The sequence below is a fragment of the Acanthochromis polyacanthus genome, chromosome 21 (genome assembly GCF_021347895.1).
Source record: "Acanthochromis polyacanthus isolate Apoly-LR-REF ecotype Palm Island chromosome 21, KAUST_Apoly_ChrSc, whole genome shotgun sequence".
Taxonomy (NCBI): Eukaryota; Metazoa; Chordata; class Actinopteri; family Pomacentridae; genus Acanthochromis; species Acanthochromis polyacanthus.
The window spans coordinates 20,783,997-20,805,260 of NC_067133.1; the positions used below are offsets into that span (position 1 = coordinate 20,783,997).

General features: G+C 40.7%; 2 protein-coding genes across 6 annotated transcripts in view; both read right to left on the bottom strand.

Moving 5' to 3' along the window:
* Window positions 1-508: 508 nt before the first annotated feature.
* socs3a (suppressor of cytokine signaling 3a) lies at window positions 509-3,145 on the bottom strand. The gene is made up of 2 exons (XM_022210283.2): window positions 2,978-3,145; window positions 509-2,479 (listed from the first exon to the last, which is right to left on the bottom strand). Exon 2 carries the CDS (start codon window positions 2,347-2,349, stop codon window positions 1,729-1,731), a length of 621 nt encoding a protein of 206 aa, XP_022065975.1. The 5' UTR covers window positions 2,350-2,479; window positions 2,978-3,145; the 3' UTR covers window positions 509-1,728.
* A 12,957-nt stretch (window positions 3,146-16,102) lies between these two features.
* Window positions 16,103-21,264, bottom strand: part of cyth1a (cytohesin 1a) — a 48,264-nt gene continuing 43,102 nt past the window's right edge. For 3 of the 5 annotated variants that reach the window (XM_022210278.2, XM_022210277.2, XM_022210279.2), the window contains exons 10-13: window positions 19,077-19,155; window positions 18,921-18,989; window positions 18,603-18,757; window positions 16,103-18,178 (exon numbers count right to left, since the gene is read on the bottom strand). In XM_022210278.2, coding sequence (XP_022065970.1) covers window positions 18,100-18,178; window positions 18,603-18,757; window positions 18,921-18,989; window positions 19,077-19,155 — 382 coding nt within the window. In that variant the 3' untranslated portion in view covers window positions 16,103-18,099. The remainder of the gene's footprint in view (window positions 18,179-18,602; window positions 18,758-18,920; window positions 18,990-19,076; window positions 19,156-21,264) is intronic. The other 2 variants (XM_022210276.2, XM_051941138.1) reach the window with 1 other exon arrangement.

A 21,264-nucleotide genomic window follows, 5' to 3' on the forward strand; every position in this document is an offset into this window, starting at 1 on the left:
TTTGCATGTGCAAGCGTGTTCTATCACACTACCACCTACAAAGAATTTAGTGAGTCATACAAGAACAAAAGACTTAGCTTGTACTTCTGTAGAAGACTAGATTGTTATATTACAGTTCTGGGGTATTTGTCTAAGAAAGATTCTTTGTTAGAGGAAGCACTTGAAAGTTTAGCTGAGCTTGTAGGCGTTCTAGGGAAGCCAATCTTTAAAAGGGAATTTTTACAGCTCTTGATATATGATAACAAACTGAGATATGTTTCTCTATCGGCAATAGTGGTGTCACATGGAGCTGTGGTTTCCCATCTGGGTCAAAGGTTGTGCTGAATAAATTTAAGAGGAAATCATGAGGAGCTAAAGGTGAACTCTCGCAGTGATGTAAAGCACTTAACCTAAAGATTCCCACATTACAATGTGTACTGTGTTTGTCTATTAAAAATAGGAAACAAAAGAACTATTAGTCAATTTTTGTACTGGTTATAACAAAGCAAATCAAACAATGAGATTTAAATTCATAGAAAAATAGTAGTCTTTATTATAAATTAATGAAATGTTCATACAAATATAAATAAGTGCAAAGTTGTATCAGTCTGCTTGCTTCGTCAAAACTTCTCAAATATCTTCAAGCATCCACACAGCCAATTTTTTGGCTGGGAAAAAGTACATCTTTATAAAAGACAAACAGAATTGCCATTTCATCTTAGCTCATGTAAACATGGTTTTCAGGAAAATAAGACACATTTTTGACAATTTTCCTCATTAGGAAAAGTGAGATACCAAATGTAATACATTCATTTGCAAGCAGTAACTGTTTGTGCCACAAATACTGCCACATATTTTGGTATATTTATCACTGAAGTCATACAAAGGCTTTATTTGCTGAACTCAGCGGTATTTCTTTCTCAAGTAAGACCCTGCAGGATTCAGTCAAGCTGGTCTTCCAACTCACTGTTGTCTAGGTCTGGTAAATTTGGCATAAACCCTTCCTAAGCAAAATATCAAAAACATATCTTCTTTCCACATTTTCTGATCTTAAAACATCTTTTAAGATTCAGATGAAAAAGTTCAGCCTTTTCACATCATGGCTGTTGCACAAATGCACTCAAAAGGCCATCAGTATCCACTTATTTGTACTCTGTGAGTTTCCATTGTCTGTGAATTTGCAGCAAAAACTTGGCCAGAGATCCCAGGATGCTGAGATGGACGTGTTACCATCCAGCAAAAAAAAAAAAAGAAAGAAAAAAAATGCCCTAATTATTGGATCATTTTCTAAGGCTGACGTGTATGTGAGCTGAACAGCCTCACAACACAGCGGTTTAGCAGCAGAAGGAACATGTGTCTCACCACACTGTGGACAGCTGACTGTGGGCCTCACTTCAGTTTTTAATATGCTTCACGTCATCAGTGAGACAGAGGAGGACGGCGGCGTTATCTCTCTTTCATACCACCAGACTACAGCAGTGCTCTCTTGGCCCTCTTTGAGGATTAGTCTTCAATCCAGTGTCTCTTTTTTAAAAAAATATTAAAGAGACTCATGACCACTTTTCTGTGGGAACTACACGTCAGTACAAATATCCTCCTTTTCACAAGCTCAGTACCGGGCTTGATCCTTTTGATTCTGCTGCATCATTTACTTCTCAGACATGTTTTCACATAGCTATACTGAAACCCGCCAGTTTCTTCGGAACACTCTTAAGTCTTTGCCCCTTCAAGAGCATAAGTCCAACACCTCTAGATAGGAGCATCATACTCCTGGAGGAACTCTTTAAGAGGGTGAGGAAGTTGGTCTCTTTTTGAAGAAATGTCCAAATGTCCATTGACTGTTTTCCTGCATAGGTGCTGCAGGGTGGACAAACTACAGGAGAGAGGTTTGATGAGCTCCAGAGGGATCCTTTCCACTCCAGAGTAAATGTAGTAGATATTCCCACTGCGAGTGTTCCCTTTGCTCTGGGGCATGTAGTAATGAACCAGCTTGAGGACACAGTCAAAGTGGGGAACAGAGTGAACATTTTTGGGGTCTGTTTGCAGGTAAAAAGAGTTTGTGTCACACTGGATGCGCAGGTTCTTTGTGCCTGACCCGGTCTTGACACTGAGCGTGAACAGGTGTCGGTTGTCAGAGCTGTCCCGGATGAGGAAGGTGCCTGTGCTCTCAGATGCCAGCATGCCGTTGGCCTCCTTGCCGGTGATGGTGCTCCAGTAGAAGCCGCTTTCCTGGAGCTTGTGAAGCGTGGCCAAGACCATCTGGTACTGCGTCTTGGAGGTGAAAGTCTTGTAACGGTAAGGCAGCCGCATGTTGGAGTCCAAGGGGCTGCTGCTCATTGCGGAGTTGCTCAACTTGCTGTGAGTTACCATGGCGCTGTGCACGCTCTCTGGGCGGTCTGGGGAGCACTGAGTGCCACACAGACAGGAGCAGGTGGGGTCAAACGGAGTTTGAGGATGGGCAAGAAGAGGTCAGCTGTTGGTGTGTCTGGAAATGAAACACCTGGGGAGGAAAAAGGGAGGCGGTGTGAGTTAAAGATGACACAAAATTTAACTTCACACTGATTGTATGTGTTTAATACTGTCCTCTCCTACAGCTTTACTGGAAATTTTTTTTTTTTCAGATTATGTCTCAAACATCTGTACTGATGACTTGAAACACACACAAAAAACTACAATCCCATTTGTGTGACTCCTTTGTCGGAGAAGAGTTGTGGTTTTAGCAGCCTGCTTGACTAATATGCCTCCATCTGAGTTCCAGCCATTTCGGGGAAACTTTTTTTTGCGTGTGTGTAATCTACCCTCGGGAATGAGGCACCACGGTCAGTTCCAGTAAAGACAACGTAATCCTCATTGCGCAATTTACATGCCATGACCGGCTTCTCTAAACTGTTTATGTCTGTTAGCTAAACACCCAAAACATGATGTATGTACGCGTAAATTCTGGTAATACACTAATAATAAGTACTGTCTTTAAAAAAAAAAAAATCCCAATCCTCACCTTAAATTCCTCTCCAAACGCGCTCTTCTGGGTTAAATCCAAATGTTTGCTTGGACAGAAGGATGTTCACAAGTATCCTGCGTCTGTAAGGATGGTAAAAATGTGGGGTTTTTTTCTTGAAGTTCTTAGACAACAAACTCCTCGCTGAGCTACAGCTAGTGCGCTCTGCTGGTGCGCTGAGAGTTATAAGAGAGACGGAGGAGGAGAGTCCTCCTCAATGTGAGGAGACTCCGCCTCCTCTTCCAGTAAAGCTTCTCTGTTTGGCAGATTGATAGGAAGCGTGTGTTTATTTATTTTTTTCTGTTCAGGATTCCTGCTAAGAGAAGTACACTCCCCCCGCTGCTTATCCAAAATGAAGTTAAGGATGAGTTCCAAGCATTTACCTCTGGTAACCCAGAGTATGTAGTCCTAAAAACACTTTTTAGAGATTAAAATTCTAAGCTTTCTTCTAATCTTCTAAGCTTCAATGATCATAAATACATAGTTATACTTGATTACATATGCTTTTCTTTTTAGATAAAGGTTCTGCTTTTCGTTTCAAGTGTGAGGTAAATATTCAGTCCTAGTTTGCGTAATCAGTTTCTGAGAAATTCATACGAGCAGCTCGCATGCCGGTGTAGCTTCCCATAGAGGGCGCCAGAATTAGGGAACTTAATGGCCCGTTCACTATTTCTCAATAGCTGGTTTCCAAGGGCAACAGGTTATTGTTTATTCACTGTTGTCAGGTTTTGTATGTGCCTCTAAGCAGTATTTGGCCTTATTTTATGATTGCTTTAATGTTTCTAAAAAATTACCCAAACATCTGTAAGTGCCCTTTTCGAGTTTTCGTGTTTCATAAAAATGTCATATAATTTCAGAATATGTATTTTAATATTAAGTCACTGGTGCACATACAGCTGTGAAGCACACATGAACTCCGAAGGTGTTGAACATAGTGTTGCAACACTGAAAAGTTTGTCAGAAAAGGCCAAAATGACGATGCAAACAAAGCACTTCATCTCCTGAGCCAAGCCTTAATAATACAATGTGTCACAAAAAAGTTCCCCAACTAAGACAGAATTCAAAATTTTCAGTAAGTAGCATTTATTGAAACAGACTATAATGTTAGCGAATGCTATCACTGTATGTATCAACTCCTCATTTACATGTTTATTTTCTGTGTGTTAAAACACAACAAATGACAATAGAGCAAAATACAGTTGTAATGACTTGACAATAGAACTGAAAAAACCTTCTGAACGAAACTGGAACGTCTTTCAGAACCAAAAAGGGAAGTCATGCTGGACTATTGTGACCTGGAGGACTGAGAATCCACATAGACAAACATAAAATACATTTTAATGGGAGACATAATGGCGTGTTTACATATATATAGTACTTTAAAAATTCCGTATACCTTTTTACAACTTTATAGTGTGGTATAAATGTCAATATAGGGTGGAAAAGCATCAAATGGGGGGCGTTTTATACATTTATTAGAAATGAAGGATTTTTTTTCTCCAATCTGATTTGTGGCAATGCTTAATTTGGATGGTTCAGTGTTGATTTAAAACTTTTAAACGACAAAATGTAGGGTTTTTTTGGACTTCTCCTATCACACTGATGACCCTAACTTTACACATGAACTTTATCTTGCCATAAGAGTTTAAAAATCCTCACTTAAAATTATTCAGCAACTCTTTCAACTCTGTTGACAGGAAGAAGTTTGAAAGTGACGTTAGTCTTTAGCAATCCAAGTGTGACTGATCAAGTACTCATACCATCCTCTTCAGTTCCCTCCCTATTGACTCAGACATGACCATCATCAGCCTCAGGTAGTCTGCTGTACGACAGACTAACCTCAGGCTGTGGTGTCATGTCAGGTTTTTACTACCTTTACCAGCTCAATCATTAATATTGAAGTCTGTAATGAAGAGTCTGAAAAATACTTTGATGCCTTAAACTTCACAACACAAACTGGCTCAATCCTCAGAGACAATCACTTGTGCTTTGTGTTTCACCAAATCTCGGCAGGGAGCTGGGCAAAGGGAGGAGCTTTCGGGCAACAGACCGACGCCATAGAGCCTGATGGGCTCTGGTAAAGGCCAGCTGTGTCCACAGAGGTGAGTCAGGTATTGTCTAATACAGACGACTAGCAGGCAAACGGGGGGGAAGGGAAATCACTAGGATAGCCTTGTAACAGTCTGCTTGTTTCCAGAAAATGCATTGTGTCATCATTGTGAGGCATCTATTTAGCATCCAAAGTCTCCCTTGGGCCCATAATAGGAGTCAATGAAAGGAAAATGAGCAGTGAGTTGACTTGAGCTGGGAAAGAGAAACCCCCACACTGTGTTTGAGCTCACCACATTTCCATGGAAACCACTATGCAAGTTATTACAGCATGCTGACTTGGCTTTTTAATGTGCACACTGACATTTTTAAATGTTAATTTAACACTTTTAAAAGAATAGAAGCAAAGAGGAAAACAAAATAAACATACTTAATCAGAGATCAACCATCAAGAGGGTCGTCAGTCAAGGTGGCCAATGAACCGAGTGACCTGTAACTGAGATGGCTGTCTAGTCTCTTGCTGCAGCACACTTTGGGATTTGGGCCAAACATCTGCGGGTCTGAGGCTGGGCACTGACAGATTTGGCTCTTTGGTCCATGTGTGTGTGAATGTCTGTCTGTTTTATTTGTAGCAGGTTTATAGAAACTAAACAGTAACCCAAAAGCTCACATTTGTTTATGTTTGTATGTCTCTGGAAGCGTTTCCAGGTTCAGCTGAATGCATTTAGTCTATTTATATTTTAAAAATTAATGAGAATTCACAAGCAAAACTTGATTAATTTTTCCCAGTTTAACCAATCAGACAGGGCCTCGCATGATAGCTTGCTAGTCTAAACCACTGTTTAGTGGAAAAGGCAGCTGTTTAGGTTTTCCCACACTGACTCAGAAATTTACTTTAGCTCATGGTTCCCGTAAACTCACTGGGGATGAGGGCAGGAAAACAGCCTTTCTCGACTGGAAAGAGGAGTGAAAAGCAGAAAATATTATTCAACAAAATATTTTGGAGGTGGTCGTTCTTGTAGAATTTCACCTAACAGGGAGATCTTTGAAAAGTCGCTCGCGCTTTGCCAGTTTTATGAAATTATTTGTCCCGCTGGCAACTAGGCACCACTATTGTTTGTACAGCTGAATGCAGCGATCCTGAATTCAGGTTGAGTCAACAGTATCGGTAAATGTTATTTTTGAACATCCTCTGCCATTATGCAGAGTTGAATTTTGAATAAAATCTTTGCTTTTTAAAATCCCAGCTGACTATGAAATGATACCGCATAAAAGAGAAGGGCTTGTAAGAGGAAGCCTTTTTTTTTTCCTGTGAATTTTAGACAAATCCTCATATGATTCACATCTTGTAAATTACTGTGGAACTATCACTGATGAGCTGAGACATGCTGGGAGGTTCCTGGCATATCAGTCAATCTAATTCCTGTTAGCTCTCTGTCATTATCATATGCAGTAGTACTTCCTGCCTCTACCTGCTTTTCTCCTTGATTTTATTGTCACCATTTGTCCGCTTTAGAGCACAGCCAATTCACAAATGCATTACTGTAAAACTTCCTTGTTGGTTGAGTAAGGCCACTACTGTGCGATTACCAATCATCCAGTAATAATTTCCTGGTAAGGCTCTCTCTTTCGCTCTCTTTCTCACTGGGTTGCTCTCAATGTCCTTCTTTGTGTGTTTCTGTGAGTTATGGGAAGTGTCATGTGTGACCACCACAGTAGAGAATGCCACAAAACCCAGTGGCAGCTCTGTTTTTCACAATCCATTCTTCAAAAATGATTCACACCATGCCCATACGGTGTCGATAAGGACATATTTATATGTTTACTTTGTTTACAGAAACCCTCTGGGGCAATCTTCAGTGGTATGCAGAGCAGTTCCAGGAATTCTCTGGAGAACATTTTGTTCATAAGTGTCAAAAATGCTCGTCATGCAGACTGCGTAACCCTACAATGGAGTATTACTGTAACTTTACTGAGCAGAACACTTGGCTATTAATCATTATTTATTATTTGCCTACTTTTGTAGGAAGTGATGAGGAGTTTAAAAAAAACAAAGTTCACTGAGAAGTGAATTATTTTTGAATCTGCTGCAACTCTGCCGTAGCATGAGTGTTTGCACAAAGCATGATCTTGCTCTTTTTTAAAAACATTTAGATTAGTAGCGTTATCATAAATGGGTGCTTGACATTTCATGATCTGAAAAGACGTGATAGTTGGCAGCGAAATCAGCCGTGACATTCTGGGCACATGAAGCGCTTTGCATTCCTCCCTGCATGTCACATGGTGTCTATTTACAGCTGTCACAGCCGTCTTCTGGGAAGGGCTAAAATTAGACCAGATTACCATTAACTTGTTCTTTTTACACCCACAAAATCATCCACAGGGATATCCAACGGCCACATGTTCACCTCATTTTACATAGTCTCTGTTTGTGATATTCATTCTTATTTTATTCGTCCATCATACATTATTATTTCTTGTGTTCACAGTTTCTTGTTAAATTATCAAGAATGCTTTATGACTTCATTTCTTTATTTTCTAATGTAATTTGCATTATTTGACAATGCCCCTGGCAACAAATGAACAGAAAACTTTTCAGTGTCTGGCACTGCTCCAATACTGACATTACACCCCGTGATGGTTTGCTCATGGGGTCTGTGCCAGATCGGCACTTCTCAAGATGAACATGAGAAGAAGGAATGAAAAGTTTGTGATGTGACAACATTCATTGCTGCCTCTCTGGGCACTTTTTTAAAGCCCATTTTCTTTTCTTGGCATAAGCCAATGAGACAATAACAGGAATGTGATGCTGTTGTGATAAGCTGCATCTGAAAGAGCACATGGGTCAGTTACCAGTTTAGCCATGTGACAGTGAGATGGGAGCTTCAGCCGGGCCTATTACTGAAACCGCCTTACCCTGAGAGACCTGCACTAGAATTTCCACAGCTCTGTCTTGCCACATATAGCTCACACAATGTGGGGATGACTGTTGATATTAATACACAGGACGTGAAAATGGATTCTGGACGTGTGCACTTTTGGAAACGTGTCATTCCGTCAGTTTGACTGCACAGTCACACCAGTGAGGAAGAAGTTAAAGAAAGACGTGTGACCAGTGTGTGTCAATAGTTTCCACACGTCACACTGGGCTAGATGTGGTTGCTAAGCACATGGCTTTTCAACACTGACTGTGAAGTTAAAATTCAAAGGGTTGGGATTGTAGCGTGTATCTCAGCTGATCCACAGTAAAGGAAATCTCACACTGACTTTTTTGATGTCATGCGAGAAAATTGAGGTGACAATTGCAGAGATTCCATGTAAATAAGGTATGATACACTCTAAATTACATTTCATTTACCACAGTAGTTTGCTATCAAAACTATGCATTAAGGACTGCAGATCAAAGAATAATTTGAATACAGTCTGACATATTAGAATCAATAAGTTGCAATATTTTATGATTGTTGGGAGTTTTTTTTTGGAATTCTGATAAAATAATGCTTGTAAATTGTAAACTATTTAGGAAACACATTGTTATTTTGGGATATTGTGAGTCTGTTATGATACAGTGACCGTTGCTATATGTTCTACATTGTTCCAAGGCAAAGCAAGGCAAGTTTATTTATATAGCACAATTCATGCACAAGGCAATTCAAAGTGCTTTACAATGGCAAAGAAAATAAATAACAAAGATGATTTAAAAGGTAGACGTATGCATTAAAATCATATAAATAAAACGTAATTGAAGCAATAAAATGATCATGAAATTTCATAGTCATAAAAACAAAGAAACTAAAACGCAGCAAAAAAGAGATGAAATATAATCACTTTAATAGTTACAATGCAGTGCTGGTATTAAGACAGCCAATCAAAGGCAACAGTGAATAAATATTCTTCAACCTTGATTTAAACAAGCTGAGACTTTTAGCAGACCTGCAGTTCTCAGGCCAATTGAGTTGTCAGTTACACCAGTAAAAGCCACAAAAGTCCTGCCACTGTTGTTTTATTTATTTTTCAGTATATCTGAGTCCACCCTAATTCTTGGGTGCAACACTAAGTACATGTCGCCTCAACATTTACTTGAAAGTTTAAGTTAAAATGGTTAAGATTATAGTGTATATCTCAGCTGATCCACAATGAATGACATCTGAGGCAAGAGAAAGAGGGCAAATTATAAGTAAACGTCTTGTTAATTGGAGAGGTTTCAATTCATTCAAAGTTTATTTATATATAAAAGAATTATTTTGACATTCTGGGAAATGTGCTTGTTTGCTGCAGTATCAAGAATAGCTGAAGCCAGCAATCACTCAGCTTAGTTTAGTATAATGACTGGAAATAAAGATAACTAAATCAGCCTACCAGTGTATCTGAAGCCCATTAGTGAACACATTATTTGCTTAATAAAAACAAAAGCCAAAGTGCAACAACAACAAAATAATTCTATATTGTTTTAGTAGCCTAATTGTCCACCGCATAACCCAGAATGAAATCATGCATGTGTATTTTCTCACAGCTTCCAGTCTTTATAGTTATCTGAGCTGGTAGTGGCATCATATTTAGCTGCAGACATATGGTGTATCAGTTGTCTAACTGGAAAGGTGGATAGGCATGTTTCCCAAAATGATGAACTCTTCCTCTCATAAGCAAGCAAGCAAATGTAGATCCTGTAAATACCATCACATTCAAGATTTCAATCTGCTCCACTGATCTCTGCACATTCTAACTAAAAGAAATGTGTGGGCTCAAACCATCATGATGGTACATGAGCTGCATCTGCAGAACATACATCTACCACGTTCCCCGAAACGACCAGTATCCAAATCATGATGAGCTGCGTCAAACATTCAGATTGCATCAAGGCAGATAATAGGATTGATCTGATTCTGCCCGCCTATGTTGGTTTGCCTGCTGCTGCCGCCACTGTCCGTTTATCAGTATCAAATGCTTGGAGACAAACGGAGCCAGTGACATAATCAGGATTTTCAAAATGGACTTTGATTCCCACAAATCCCAGAAATAGCTGGCTGATGTCATTGGGCAGATGGTAATAAATCTGTCTACACTATAATAGCAGGTTGGCTGAGAGATGCTGTTAACTGAGAACACCGTGTTTAAATGGACTCAAGTGACAGAACATGCTGCCAAAATATACACAAGTTTGTGCAGTGACCCCACAGATGCACATGTGCCTGCATAGAGTATTCATATGCAATTAGAATAATAAGCTGGTTTTCCATATGCATGAACACATGCAAACACACACTTCCTCTATATCACAGTCGGAGTAATTTGATCCTGAGCTGTGCCAGTAAGCCTGACATTTGCGGATAGATTTAGTGCAATACGTGCAATATTCACACACCGGTTTTGTGGTTACGCTCCTGATAAGAGTGCTGATAGTGGTCTGTGATGCATGCCAGGCACAGGACAGGGACATTTTAGTGGATAAGAAGGGAACTACCTTGAAGGTATCCTGTTACTCTAGAGGAAGCTTCATTTTCACCTCACTCTTAAGTCGCCTTCATGCCCTGCATTGTCTAAAGGGCCTGACTCAGTTGCAGATGTTTGAAGGTACTACCCAGGATACATCAGTCATTCAGAGGAAAGCTTTGATCCTCGCCATCCCCCCAGTCAGTAAATGATTCCATATGACTGTGTGACTCGGCCTTCAGTGACCTTGCACGGAATCTTTTCATTGCAGACACGATGATGTCACATCAGGGGACTATAACCCGATTATAAGCCAATGGCTGCGCAGAATGGAGCCTATTGTTACTGCTGCAGGTGTGTTCCTGTTCAGAGTTCTGCTAGAGTGGCTTATCAGAGCGCTCTTTAATTTTCTCAGTCATCATCTTTGGGTGTTTGTTCCCTTAATAAAATGTCAGCAGCATTATCAGTCGGTATCTATGTATTTCTTCTTTACCAGCTCTGTTCTCTTTGTTTCTTGGGCTGCTGAAATATTCACATTTCACTCTCTGTTTCTCTGCCCTGCATGATAGAAATGCAACTCCTACACTTTGAGGTTTGTGGACTCTGAAAACAGCAACTCAGTGTCTCCAAGAGGCCAAACAGAGGGAGGTCCTGTCTGTTCAGCCTCTCCTTCATATTCCAGATATGTACACTAATTACACATATCACACAGACTGGCCCAGCAGGACTTTGATGGACTGTGATCCTAAAACACTGCAGGTTCTCAACAGCAAAAAGGCATTCATCACAAGAGTTAATGAATCGGAGTAACCTGGTCCTTCATTAGAGATCAGAAAAGAGTTCTGCAGCCCCCCACCCACCCACCCACCACTTTCTGCAAGGCATTTCCTTTTGTCCCATTCTAGCTGGGCACTCCCTGTTGACAGGAAATTTTTCTGGAGTTGATCCAAACCACAACCTCCTTTTCCCTCTTTTTCCTGTTCCTAACGAAAAAATCTTTGAAGGAAGGTACAGTCTGTCCCAACCTACAGCCTGCATGTAAACAAAAAATCAGCCTGTTCCAGAAATCATTCCTGCTTATCTAGCTTCCAGCACTTCTCATCTGAGGTTTTATGTCACACTCCATGCCTGTAATTATTAAGCTACACAAAAAGCTGCAATCAACATGAGATAAAATACTGGATGCTTCATTAAGACGCAAGACCAGAAATGCAAAAAAATAAAATCCCACAGGAAATAATGTGCTTCTTTTCATACCACATTTAAAAAAAAGTTTCCCAGAATGAGAGCCACCCACAGTTCAACAAATGCGCAGAAGATCCCACATTCCCATTTTCCCACTGGGACAAACGACCCTCTGTATTGTTCACACAGTTACTCTGGAGCCCTGTGTCAGCAAGTTCAAAAAACTGTGCACACTCTTCTTCTTTCCTGTAAATCAGATTAGTGTGGCACCCAGATAGCATCTTGCGCAACTCAGTTCTGTTCTGTTAAATTCAATTCCTGATTACATTCAGAAACAAATACTCAGATTTAGACTTAATTTGCTGCGTCATTTATCATGGGTCATCTAAGAATGCCAGTAAATGCAGTTATTGTACTGTTTTATTATCTGTTTAACTATTTACAGGTGCCTAAATTTGGGACACATAACTGTTTATAACTGGCTCATAAAAGCAGCTAGGATTACCGTAACAGTGAATGAGATACAACCTGTTTGCACTCAGGTTATTTCCTTAAGTATCTAGGTCACTGTGTCACCAGTAAATTGGACACAATTTGACCGATTTTTGAACAGGAGAAACACAAGCTAAAAATTCTTTCGAAAAAGAATTGTTGAAGGCCAAGTCAAAAAGCATTTCACAAAGTTAGTTACCACTATTTTATCTGTGAAATGTAAGATTCACCCACGTAATTCCAATTTAGATTTGCTTCAATTAAATTACATAGCATAAGACAAAATGAGCTGCACAGTGGAGTAAGTGGTTAGCCCTTTCGCCTTGCAGCAAGAAGATCCCCAGTTCAAATCCCGGGATGGGCCTGGGATCTTTCTGCATGGAGTTTGCATGTTCTCCCTGTGCATGTGTGGTTTTTCTCCGGGCACTCCGGCTTCCTCCCACAGTCCAAAAACATGCTGAGGTGAATTGATTATTCTAAATTGTCCGTAGGTGTGAGTGTGAGTGTGATTGTGTGTCTGTATATGTAGCCCTGCGACAGACTGGCGACCTGTCCAGGGTGTCCCCTGCCTTCGCCAGAGTCAGATAGGCTCCAGCACCCCCCGCGACCCTAGTGAGGATAAAGCGGTGTATAGAGAATGGATGGAATGGAAGACAAAATGAAGTTTTTGTATACAACCAGAAGTGCAAAAACAGCATTAATCTGCAATATATCTATATGCAGTATGGGTGTACACAGTATATTACTATATGAACAGAGTAAGTATATAAGCATAATATCTTTAGTTATACATGTAAAGGTAGGGGTGAATTTAATGTTTAAATCTGATTTTTTTTAAAATTAGGCCACATAAATTTTTTTTTCATTTTCAACCCACCTACTTCTTAAACGACATGTCTGTGATAACATATTGTACCAGTAAGTCATATATTCCACATCCCGGCAGTAGTTTACTGGATGCAGTGAATAGCCATGTTTTACTGCTTTTCACTATCATAAGGGTTAGCCCTATCATAAACTTTAATCTCAACAGCTGGCACATGCACAACAATACTGCGAATATGCTCTTTGCATGGTTATATGGTTGTGCGTCAGGCTGAGAGCGAGATACAAGCAGAGAGATAGTGGAAAGGGGGGGAGGAGAGGGGAGGGAGAGCCTTTGTTGTGGCTGCTTTTTAACTCCCTTTCTCAGAAATCCTGCCCTGAGGATGAATTTAGTGTCCCTTAGCAGAGCAGGAGATTCCTGAAGTGATCTGAGCAGGATTTATTCTTCCAGTAAGTCAAGGCAGCACCTGAAGTGTATGTAAACCCAAAACACTGCAAGATGCAGTATCTGAAAATCATTTTGGATTATGAGCTGCAAAGGGCTCCAGTCTGTCTGTGTGCAACGACTTTTAAAAACGATTGTTTGTGTTGTTTGAGATCTGATGCGACACTGTTTTCCTGTTTTCTCATGACTGACAGCTTGTGGCTCTGAAATATCATCTTCAAAGCAGCACTCTTTGGATTAACTTGCTAATTGTACACAAAGCAAAAAAACCAAGAGACCTGTTAAAATAAATCCTGTGCAGATGTGAAGGGCTCTGTGTGAAAATATCCACCAGGCCATGTTACATCTTTGTTTGTGTGACCGTGTTTGTATGTGCATGCCTGTGTGAGTGTAACATTCTTCTGCCTGCATGAGCCCGTATGAGAAAAAAGGCCCTTCTCATGCCAGCTGAGGTCAGGTCCGGACACCGTGGGGTGCACGCTTCTCCCGTCGCGGTGGGCCAAGAGGCAGGGGGAGGATTCCAGCGCTTCTGGGAAACAGTCTGGGCCTAATTGGAGCCTGACTGGTCTCACATGTCTCCACTTACTGGAGGAGACGGAGGATCCCGCTGCCTGGCCTATGAGAGCTGCTGTAGGACCAGGCCTTCCTCCCCTTCATCAGTGTAACCGCAGAAAAGTGAATCCACCAAGAAGGCCTGATATGACAGCATGACTGTCTGCATGGTGCGGTCTTGTGTGTGTCAGTGCAGAGAGGTCAGGTATGCTATACTAAGCTGTGTCAGGTCATATTGTGCTTTTAAAGAAGTACGTATGCCTCTAGGGTAGTGTATTTAAAGGATCTCATTTTAGTATAGCGTGCACTCCACTGATATTTCAGCTCATTTGGGACCAGGGCTGATGAAAGCTTCCCTCCTACTGCACACTATATCACCTTCTTACGCACACAACTCTTCGAAAAACAGACCATCTTTTCAAGTTTCTGTTTATTCACACCATAGTGGAAAAAAAAGCACAGTGCAGATAAAAAAACAAAGACTTCCCAGCTGCTGCGGCTGCTGCTGCCGCTTCACAACCACCACACGTTCACTTTTTTTCACAGTTTTTTTTTTTCTCACTGTGGCAACATGCCTCTCATTTCCCATCAGCCTCGGTCACCTCCTTGGCCCCGCTCTGTAATTCTCAAAAACACCATTATCCTTCTGTTTTACAGCAGCGATGCAAAAATATTGTCCAAATACAGTTCTGCAAAGATGATTTGGGGCAATTTTCCAGTCACTTTACATTTGCAAAGCAAGAATCTTGTTTTGCAAAATGTCTTGCTATCATGTCTTTACAATGCACATCTGGAAAAAATTGTTCTATAATTTGTACCCATGTTTTCACAGAAATACAGCAGGCAAGGGCTCAAAGGGAAATATACAAATAAGCACTGATTTATTTAGCCTTAACTTTCAGGACAATTTAGTTGTGATGAAAACAAAATGAGAAAGGAAGATTTGTATTTTTCTTACAGATCAAAAGTCTTTTAAAAACTAATTCTCTATGGTCCTCTTGCCCTTTGTTGCTCAGACTAGAACAAACTCAGGTATTCAGAGCCTTTTAAACCTCAGCACCACACTTACTTATTACCTGCTTGACATTACCCAAAGGGCTGTAAAACTGCACAACTACAGTACAATCATTTCTGCTGCAGGTGTCAGATCAATATAGCATTTACTGTGACTGTTTAGCTGGGACTTAAGTTGGTTTGTCTAAACTGCTTTGAATAGCAGTCTCCTTTGTCTGTAAATTACACACAAAAGATCCTGAAAATGAGACTCTTTTTGTCAGCAGAAAAAAATGTGCAGACTGTTCAACAGTTGATTTTTGCCACAAAACCATCACAAAGGAGTCTTTGGGACTAGCTGGCAATCCAGTCACTCATGAATACCGTGATGTGTACACTCTCCTCAGTATTTTTCTGTTTTTACCAGTGATGCAAAATGAGAATGTAGCCTTTTTTGTACTCAGGTGAGATTCAAATCATGTCTTTTTCATTCTTATTCAAGTTAACCAATATTATATTAGTTATGCTTAGTTACCAATAGTGGAAATAGTCTTCTTGACAACACGTGCATCATAACACACATGCCGTGCGGTTTCCTGCATGCCTGTTCCATTCAGAAAGTCATTTCTATTGATTGCTTTTCCAGGCATCATTTAATATGATACATATTCACTTGTAAATATCGACCTTTTGCTGCTTCCCCAAACATGCGTGCCATAAATACTTTTAAAACAAGCTTCCGAACAGATATAAAATTTTATGAAGCTGTAAATAAAGGCTGGCTTTTAACAGTAACAGGAGATTTTTCATTTATTTTATTTATTTTTGTAGAGGGAAAATGTGGTCGAAGTAATGCAAACTGTTGTCAGAACAGAGAGGGCATGGCACAATTTCTAGGCTGTCCTCAAGTGTAAATAGCCTTCAGTATTCATGGACATGCAGCAGAGATAGGCCTCATTTTAATTCAAATTTAGAGATCAATTTGGCAAAACTGTAATAAATCAACAATATAAAAATACATATTATACTTCTTCCAGTGCTGCAGTACTGTTGGACTGTCCTTGCAGCAGAAGGCTTTGAAAGTCCTTATGGCATACTGCCACCTGCTGGAGTGATTTTAAAACTGAGCTCAGCATTCACATTCCCAAAAGTCATTGTTGTGACAAGTTTGTCTTTATTTCAGCTTGATTAAATGGCATTGATAGAAACCTTAAATCAAACATTATAACAGTATATCAAAGGAAAATGGCAAAACTAATCAGAAACAAAATGAGGACAAAATACCCACTATACATTTAAATATGTACAACTTTGATAAATAAACCAATACTGTCTAGAATTATGATTGTTTTGCATTTTTACTTAATCCTCTAGGAGTAGTGCGCTGAGAGGAGCGGAGGGGAAGAGACCCAGGAAACAGAACCGGCAGGGAGAAGAGATTATGAACAGCAGGCACAGATGAGACAACTGTAGACAGGAGTAGAAAAGACAACTGCTTGATGCACAGCTCAGACTGCATTTGTAAAATTGTGCCTCAACACAATTTTTTTTTGCTTTTTGGCGCATCACTGCTGCAGTGTGACTGTCCGATCAGCCGTCCTGTCCTCTATCTTTTGGTTCACCGCAGTACATTCCTGATACAAAAAGTAGTCCTGTATTGATTCACATCAAACATTGGATCCTGAGACGGGGACAACCCTTTCTTTTCTAGGCATAGCTTCAATAATCCACACATCTATTTGTGCTCCTTTAAAGCCTCTAGAACAATGTCAAACTATGCCATGGCATAAACTTAGATATGAACAACTGGAAGCACAAGTATTAGGGCCTACCGTTAAAAAGGTAACCCTCTACAAAGAACAAGATTTTGAAAGGCAGGAAACAAAAAATTCTATTCTTGATCAGGACAAGAAAAACTGAATTAATGTCGCTAACTAGCAGCATTTCTCATGACATTTCATCTAGAGCACCAGGCACTGTGGAGCAGTAAAGTAACCTTTCTAACGCTTAAATTACTTTTGAATCATACAGTAATAGAAAGTGGTCTTGTGTTTGAGACAAGGAGAGAGAAGAAGAGGAAATGTACAGGAAAACAAAAAGGGGCTGACAGTTGTATTTTCTAGACCACCTAAGACCTCAGAAGCCCAAGGTGAAACACTCTCGGCTCTTTAAAGGACACTAATCCCCAGAATGCATCTCCAGGGCCTTCAGGAAATGAACATTGACAATCAGATCAAACGCTGAGACCCTGTCCAGACAGACGCCCTCACTGCAGGCTCACATTTACTAAAAATTGGTTCAGTCTGGGACTCTGCCAAGTCTTTCATTTCTTGCATGGCTGTTGTGTTGTGAACAGGATCCAAGTCAACTCGACATGAAAATTTTCAAAACATTGTAACAATCTCCTGAGTGGCAACTTGTTTTGTTTTGTTTTTTTAAACGAAGAAGGTTTGGTTTGGTTTTTTCTATAAAATTATCAACAGTTGGCAAATGACCCCCCCTCCCCCCCCTCCCTCCCACAACGATCCCACTGCAGTTTCTGTTGCAAGACCATTATATTTTACAAATGCAAACAAAAAATACTCAGGAGGAATTGACATTAAAAGCTGTAAAAATAGACACATATTACCAAAACATATTAAAGCACATCAGAAAAGGTCTTTTCTTTCAGACAGTGAGGAATATTTTGGTTGGGTTGCCACACTCGGTCAGACCTGCTGAGTTAAAACGATGTGTGTGACGGGGGACTTCATGAGTGTATGTATGTTGTATATGTATTTGATGTCTATGGGAACTGTGATATTTGTTAAAGCATCTTCAAAAGGAATTTTGCTGAGTTACAGAGCAACATTCCCTTCCAGGCCTCATAGACAGAGAGCACATACAAAGCTGTAAGAGAAAGCGAGACATTCAGACAGGAGCTTAGAGGAGCCTTTGGCCCTAACTCTTATCTAAAAACCCCAGCATGCTTCCTGTTTTTCTGGCGCAGGGTTCAAAAGCCAGACCTGGTATGCATCCTAAAGTTATCCCTTGGAGAGATCTGATGCAGACCTCAGCCATGGCCTCTGCACCAGCACTGAAAATGTGAGCAGACACCCGGACCCCCCAACCCTCGCTATGTCAAGTGCAACGTCGGCAGAGTTGAGCAGCTCTAGTGCCTCTTCATGGACGACACCTTCTTCTTCCTCGCTGCCAGCATCTCATAAAAGGGGTCCCTGCTAATGGCTGCTCTGTGGGCACAGATGCAGAGGGAAATGTCAGTAATTGCATTAAGTGTACAAACTGATGCATCCATATGATTAAAGTCAGTATTCAAGCCAGACTGTAAAAATAAAAATTGAAAGGCTAATACTTTGGTTCAACTAGTTCTTTTGCTTTCTTACCTAGAAGAATTGCTAAGCGTAAATGGTACAGTTTGTGTTTGTGCATTTCAAACATTTGGGTATTTTGGTCTCAATGCAGTTGTAGTAGTATGTGACACTATGGGTACCGAACACCAGGAATGGCTTTTGTTGGAGAAATGTTGCAGCCGTCTTGACTTTATTTGAGGTGCATCTCACACAGTCAGTGTTTTACTACAGTGAGTCTTACGTGCAAATACAAAAACACACTATATCTCACTGTATCTATACAAGGAAAAAAGAAAACATTTACTTGATGCTGTTCATCCATTCCTCCTTTTCCTCAGCAGTTGGGGCAGAGATACGGTAGAAGGTGTGGTTGCCCTCCACAACACGTCCATCAGCCTCAGTCTTACAGGCTTTGATGACCTGGTCCTTGTTGTCAGGAATGAAAAGCTCAAAGCAGTTCTACGGATGTAAAGTTGATGGAAGTTAGTTTTTACATGCAGTATAATGTCTGAAAGAAATTTTAAAAAACAAACTGCCCATTAACAATGCTATGATTCCCAAATCCTTGTCCTGATCTGACAGTGTATTCCCAAAATGAACCAGTAAGGGGAGCTCTACTTACAGGCTTTTTATCTTCCACCTCCTTGATGCTCAGGTTCTCGAGTGGGATGATTCCCCTGGGCTCTTTGTCCTGCACAAACATAAAATATGCATATGACAGAGCACTGGGACAGCAGACAAAGCATGAGCTGCGACCAAGAAATGGGGCTGTACTCACTGTGGTGTACTCAAAGTAGTACAGACAGTTGTCTGTGAGGATGAACCACCTCCTCTTCCAGGTTTTAACTCGTCCCCCTGTAGAGCAAACATTGAGCATCAGAGAGGCTCAGCAAGAGAGAGAGAGAGAGATGAGGAGGAGGAGGAGGAGAGAAAAACGAGCACCAAAGCACCGGTTCGAGCAGCAGACAGGCAGACAGATGTATGGGCAGACAGACAGATGACGGCTCCAGACGACTCCTTTTATCCACAGCATCCCACTATTCACCCTGAACCACCTTCACATCATGTGATCCCCATCACCACACCATTTCTTGATTTAATAACCTCTTTTTTCTTTAGCTTTACCTTTAATTTGTCGATAAATTACACATGAATTCATTACATATTAAGGATTTCCTTACAGTATGGCTTCACGTGCCTGGAAACTGGCCCTATTTTTCTTATCTTGTTTGCTGACTCAGAGGGATACATCTAGAGAGCCAGGATCAATAGGAAGTATACAGATCTATGTGCTTTGCACTCACTGAACCTAATTAACCACTTAAATTATGTCATTAGAAGACAGAAAAGTGGAAGGATTCAATTTAGCATATGAGGGCTGAATGTAGAAAGCAAGGGGTAACTCAGGTTTAAGTTCTCTCCTCGGTCATGCCCAGTGGGGGCTTTTGGGTTAACTGTGTGCTTGCTGATCTGCAGCTGACCTCTTGCCCCCTTTGTCACCCATAGTTCCTGTGAGAGGAAACCTGATCACAGATGCAGATGGCAGTCTTACTTTAGTGGGGGTGGGGGTGGGGGGTGGGGGATGCCAACAGACAGAATGGGGCAGGAAGCTCAGGGCCTAGAGCTATGCTCAGCTTCTCTACAGGCATCTCAGACTTGAATTTCCTGTTTGGGCTAAGTAAAGTATTTCTCAAACATATATAAAAAACATCGTCTAGTTAGTAAGGGGATGGAGGGAGTCTTTTTTTTATCATGGCATACAGACTTAGGCCTTATCTAGACTTTGCTTTCCCACCACCAATGTTAGCAAAAAGCTGCATTCTGAAACCCATGTACCAACAGGCAAAGTTTTGAGGATATTTCTGTCACACATAGAACACACTTGCATTATCATATAACAGTATTAGCACCGTATATGATATCCTATCATATTAAAGACATTATGATAGGTCAAACACTTAAGACTATGCTAAGTATCTACAGACACTATCGACACGCTTGATCCGTGGCTCATCACCACGTCAACTCATCAGTTGTGTTACAACAGAAAAAAAAGCAACAGATAACACAGACGCAATGGCAGAATCACACAGCTGTTGGCCTAAGAGTTGATTGGGATTTTTCGAGGTTGCGATTGGTTTAATTGGTTTGTTCTTATCACACCGAGAAAAGAAAGATGACCTCCTCCCAAGCAAGAATATCTGGGACGAGACGGGACATCCCAGCAGATTGTTGCAGGGGTGTATGGACGGTGCTAGGCCAGAGTGGAGCTGAGTGGAGGGAGTCACCCATGCAAGACGGGACTGTGGGAGGTTGGACAAGTGGAGGTTGAGAGGGGACAGGTTGTCTTGTAAAACATATGTTATTGTTACAGTTTTATTTTTTTGGAAATTACTTAACTCAACATTATAAATTTACCAAAAGTTTTTTTCTGCTAACAATAAACCAAAATTAGTTAGCAATTGTTTAATAATTAAGATTAAGATGCACTTATTATGAGTATCATGCTAACCATGTGTGCTTCAAATATGCAGGAACCATTTGAACAACACCTGAATCCCTTTCAGCACACTCCTCTGTCCATGTTTCTCTCCCACAGTTTGGCCCAGTCTGGTCCAGCACCACACCAGTTTGCGTCGTTTCTCTTGAGATCCATTTGTAGCATGAGATAAGGAGAGCAGAGCTACACTGAAAAAAAATAAAATAAAATAAAGGTACAGTATTCCCTTTCCATGATCCAGAGAGCAAACAACAATTTCCCACTTTGTAAAATGGCGCATGAATAATTTTAAAAGACAAGCACGCTTCTTTTGTTGTGCTCACTGGACAGGAAAGGGCATAATGCAGTTCCTAAAAAACAGATCAAAGAGAGTGACCACCACAGCATACAGAGAAAAAAAGGGTCAAACTGCTGAGCAGAGCAGTCACAAAGCATCAGCTCCCCGAGTCAAGCCCACGGGGCGGCA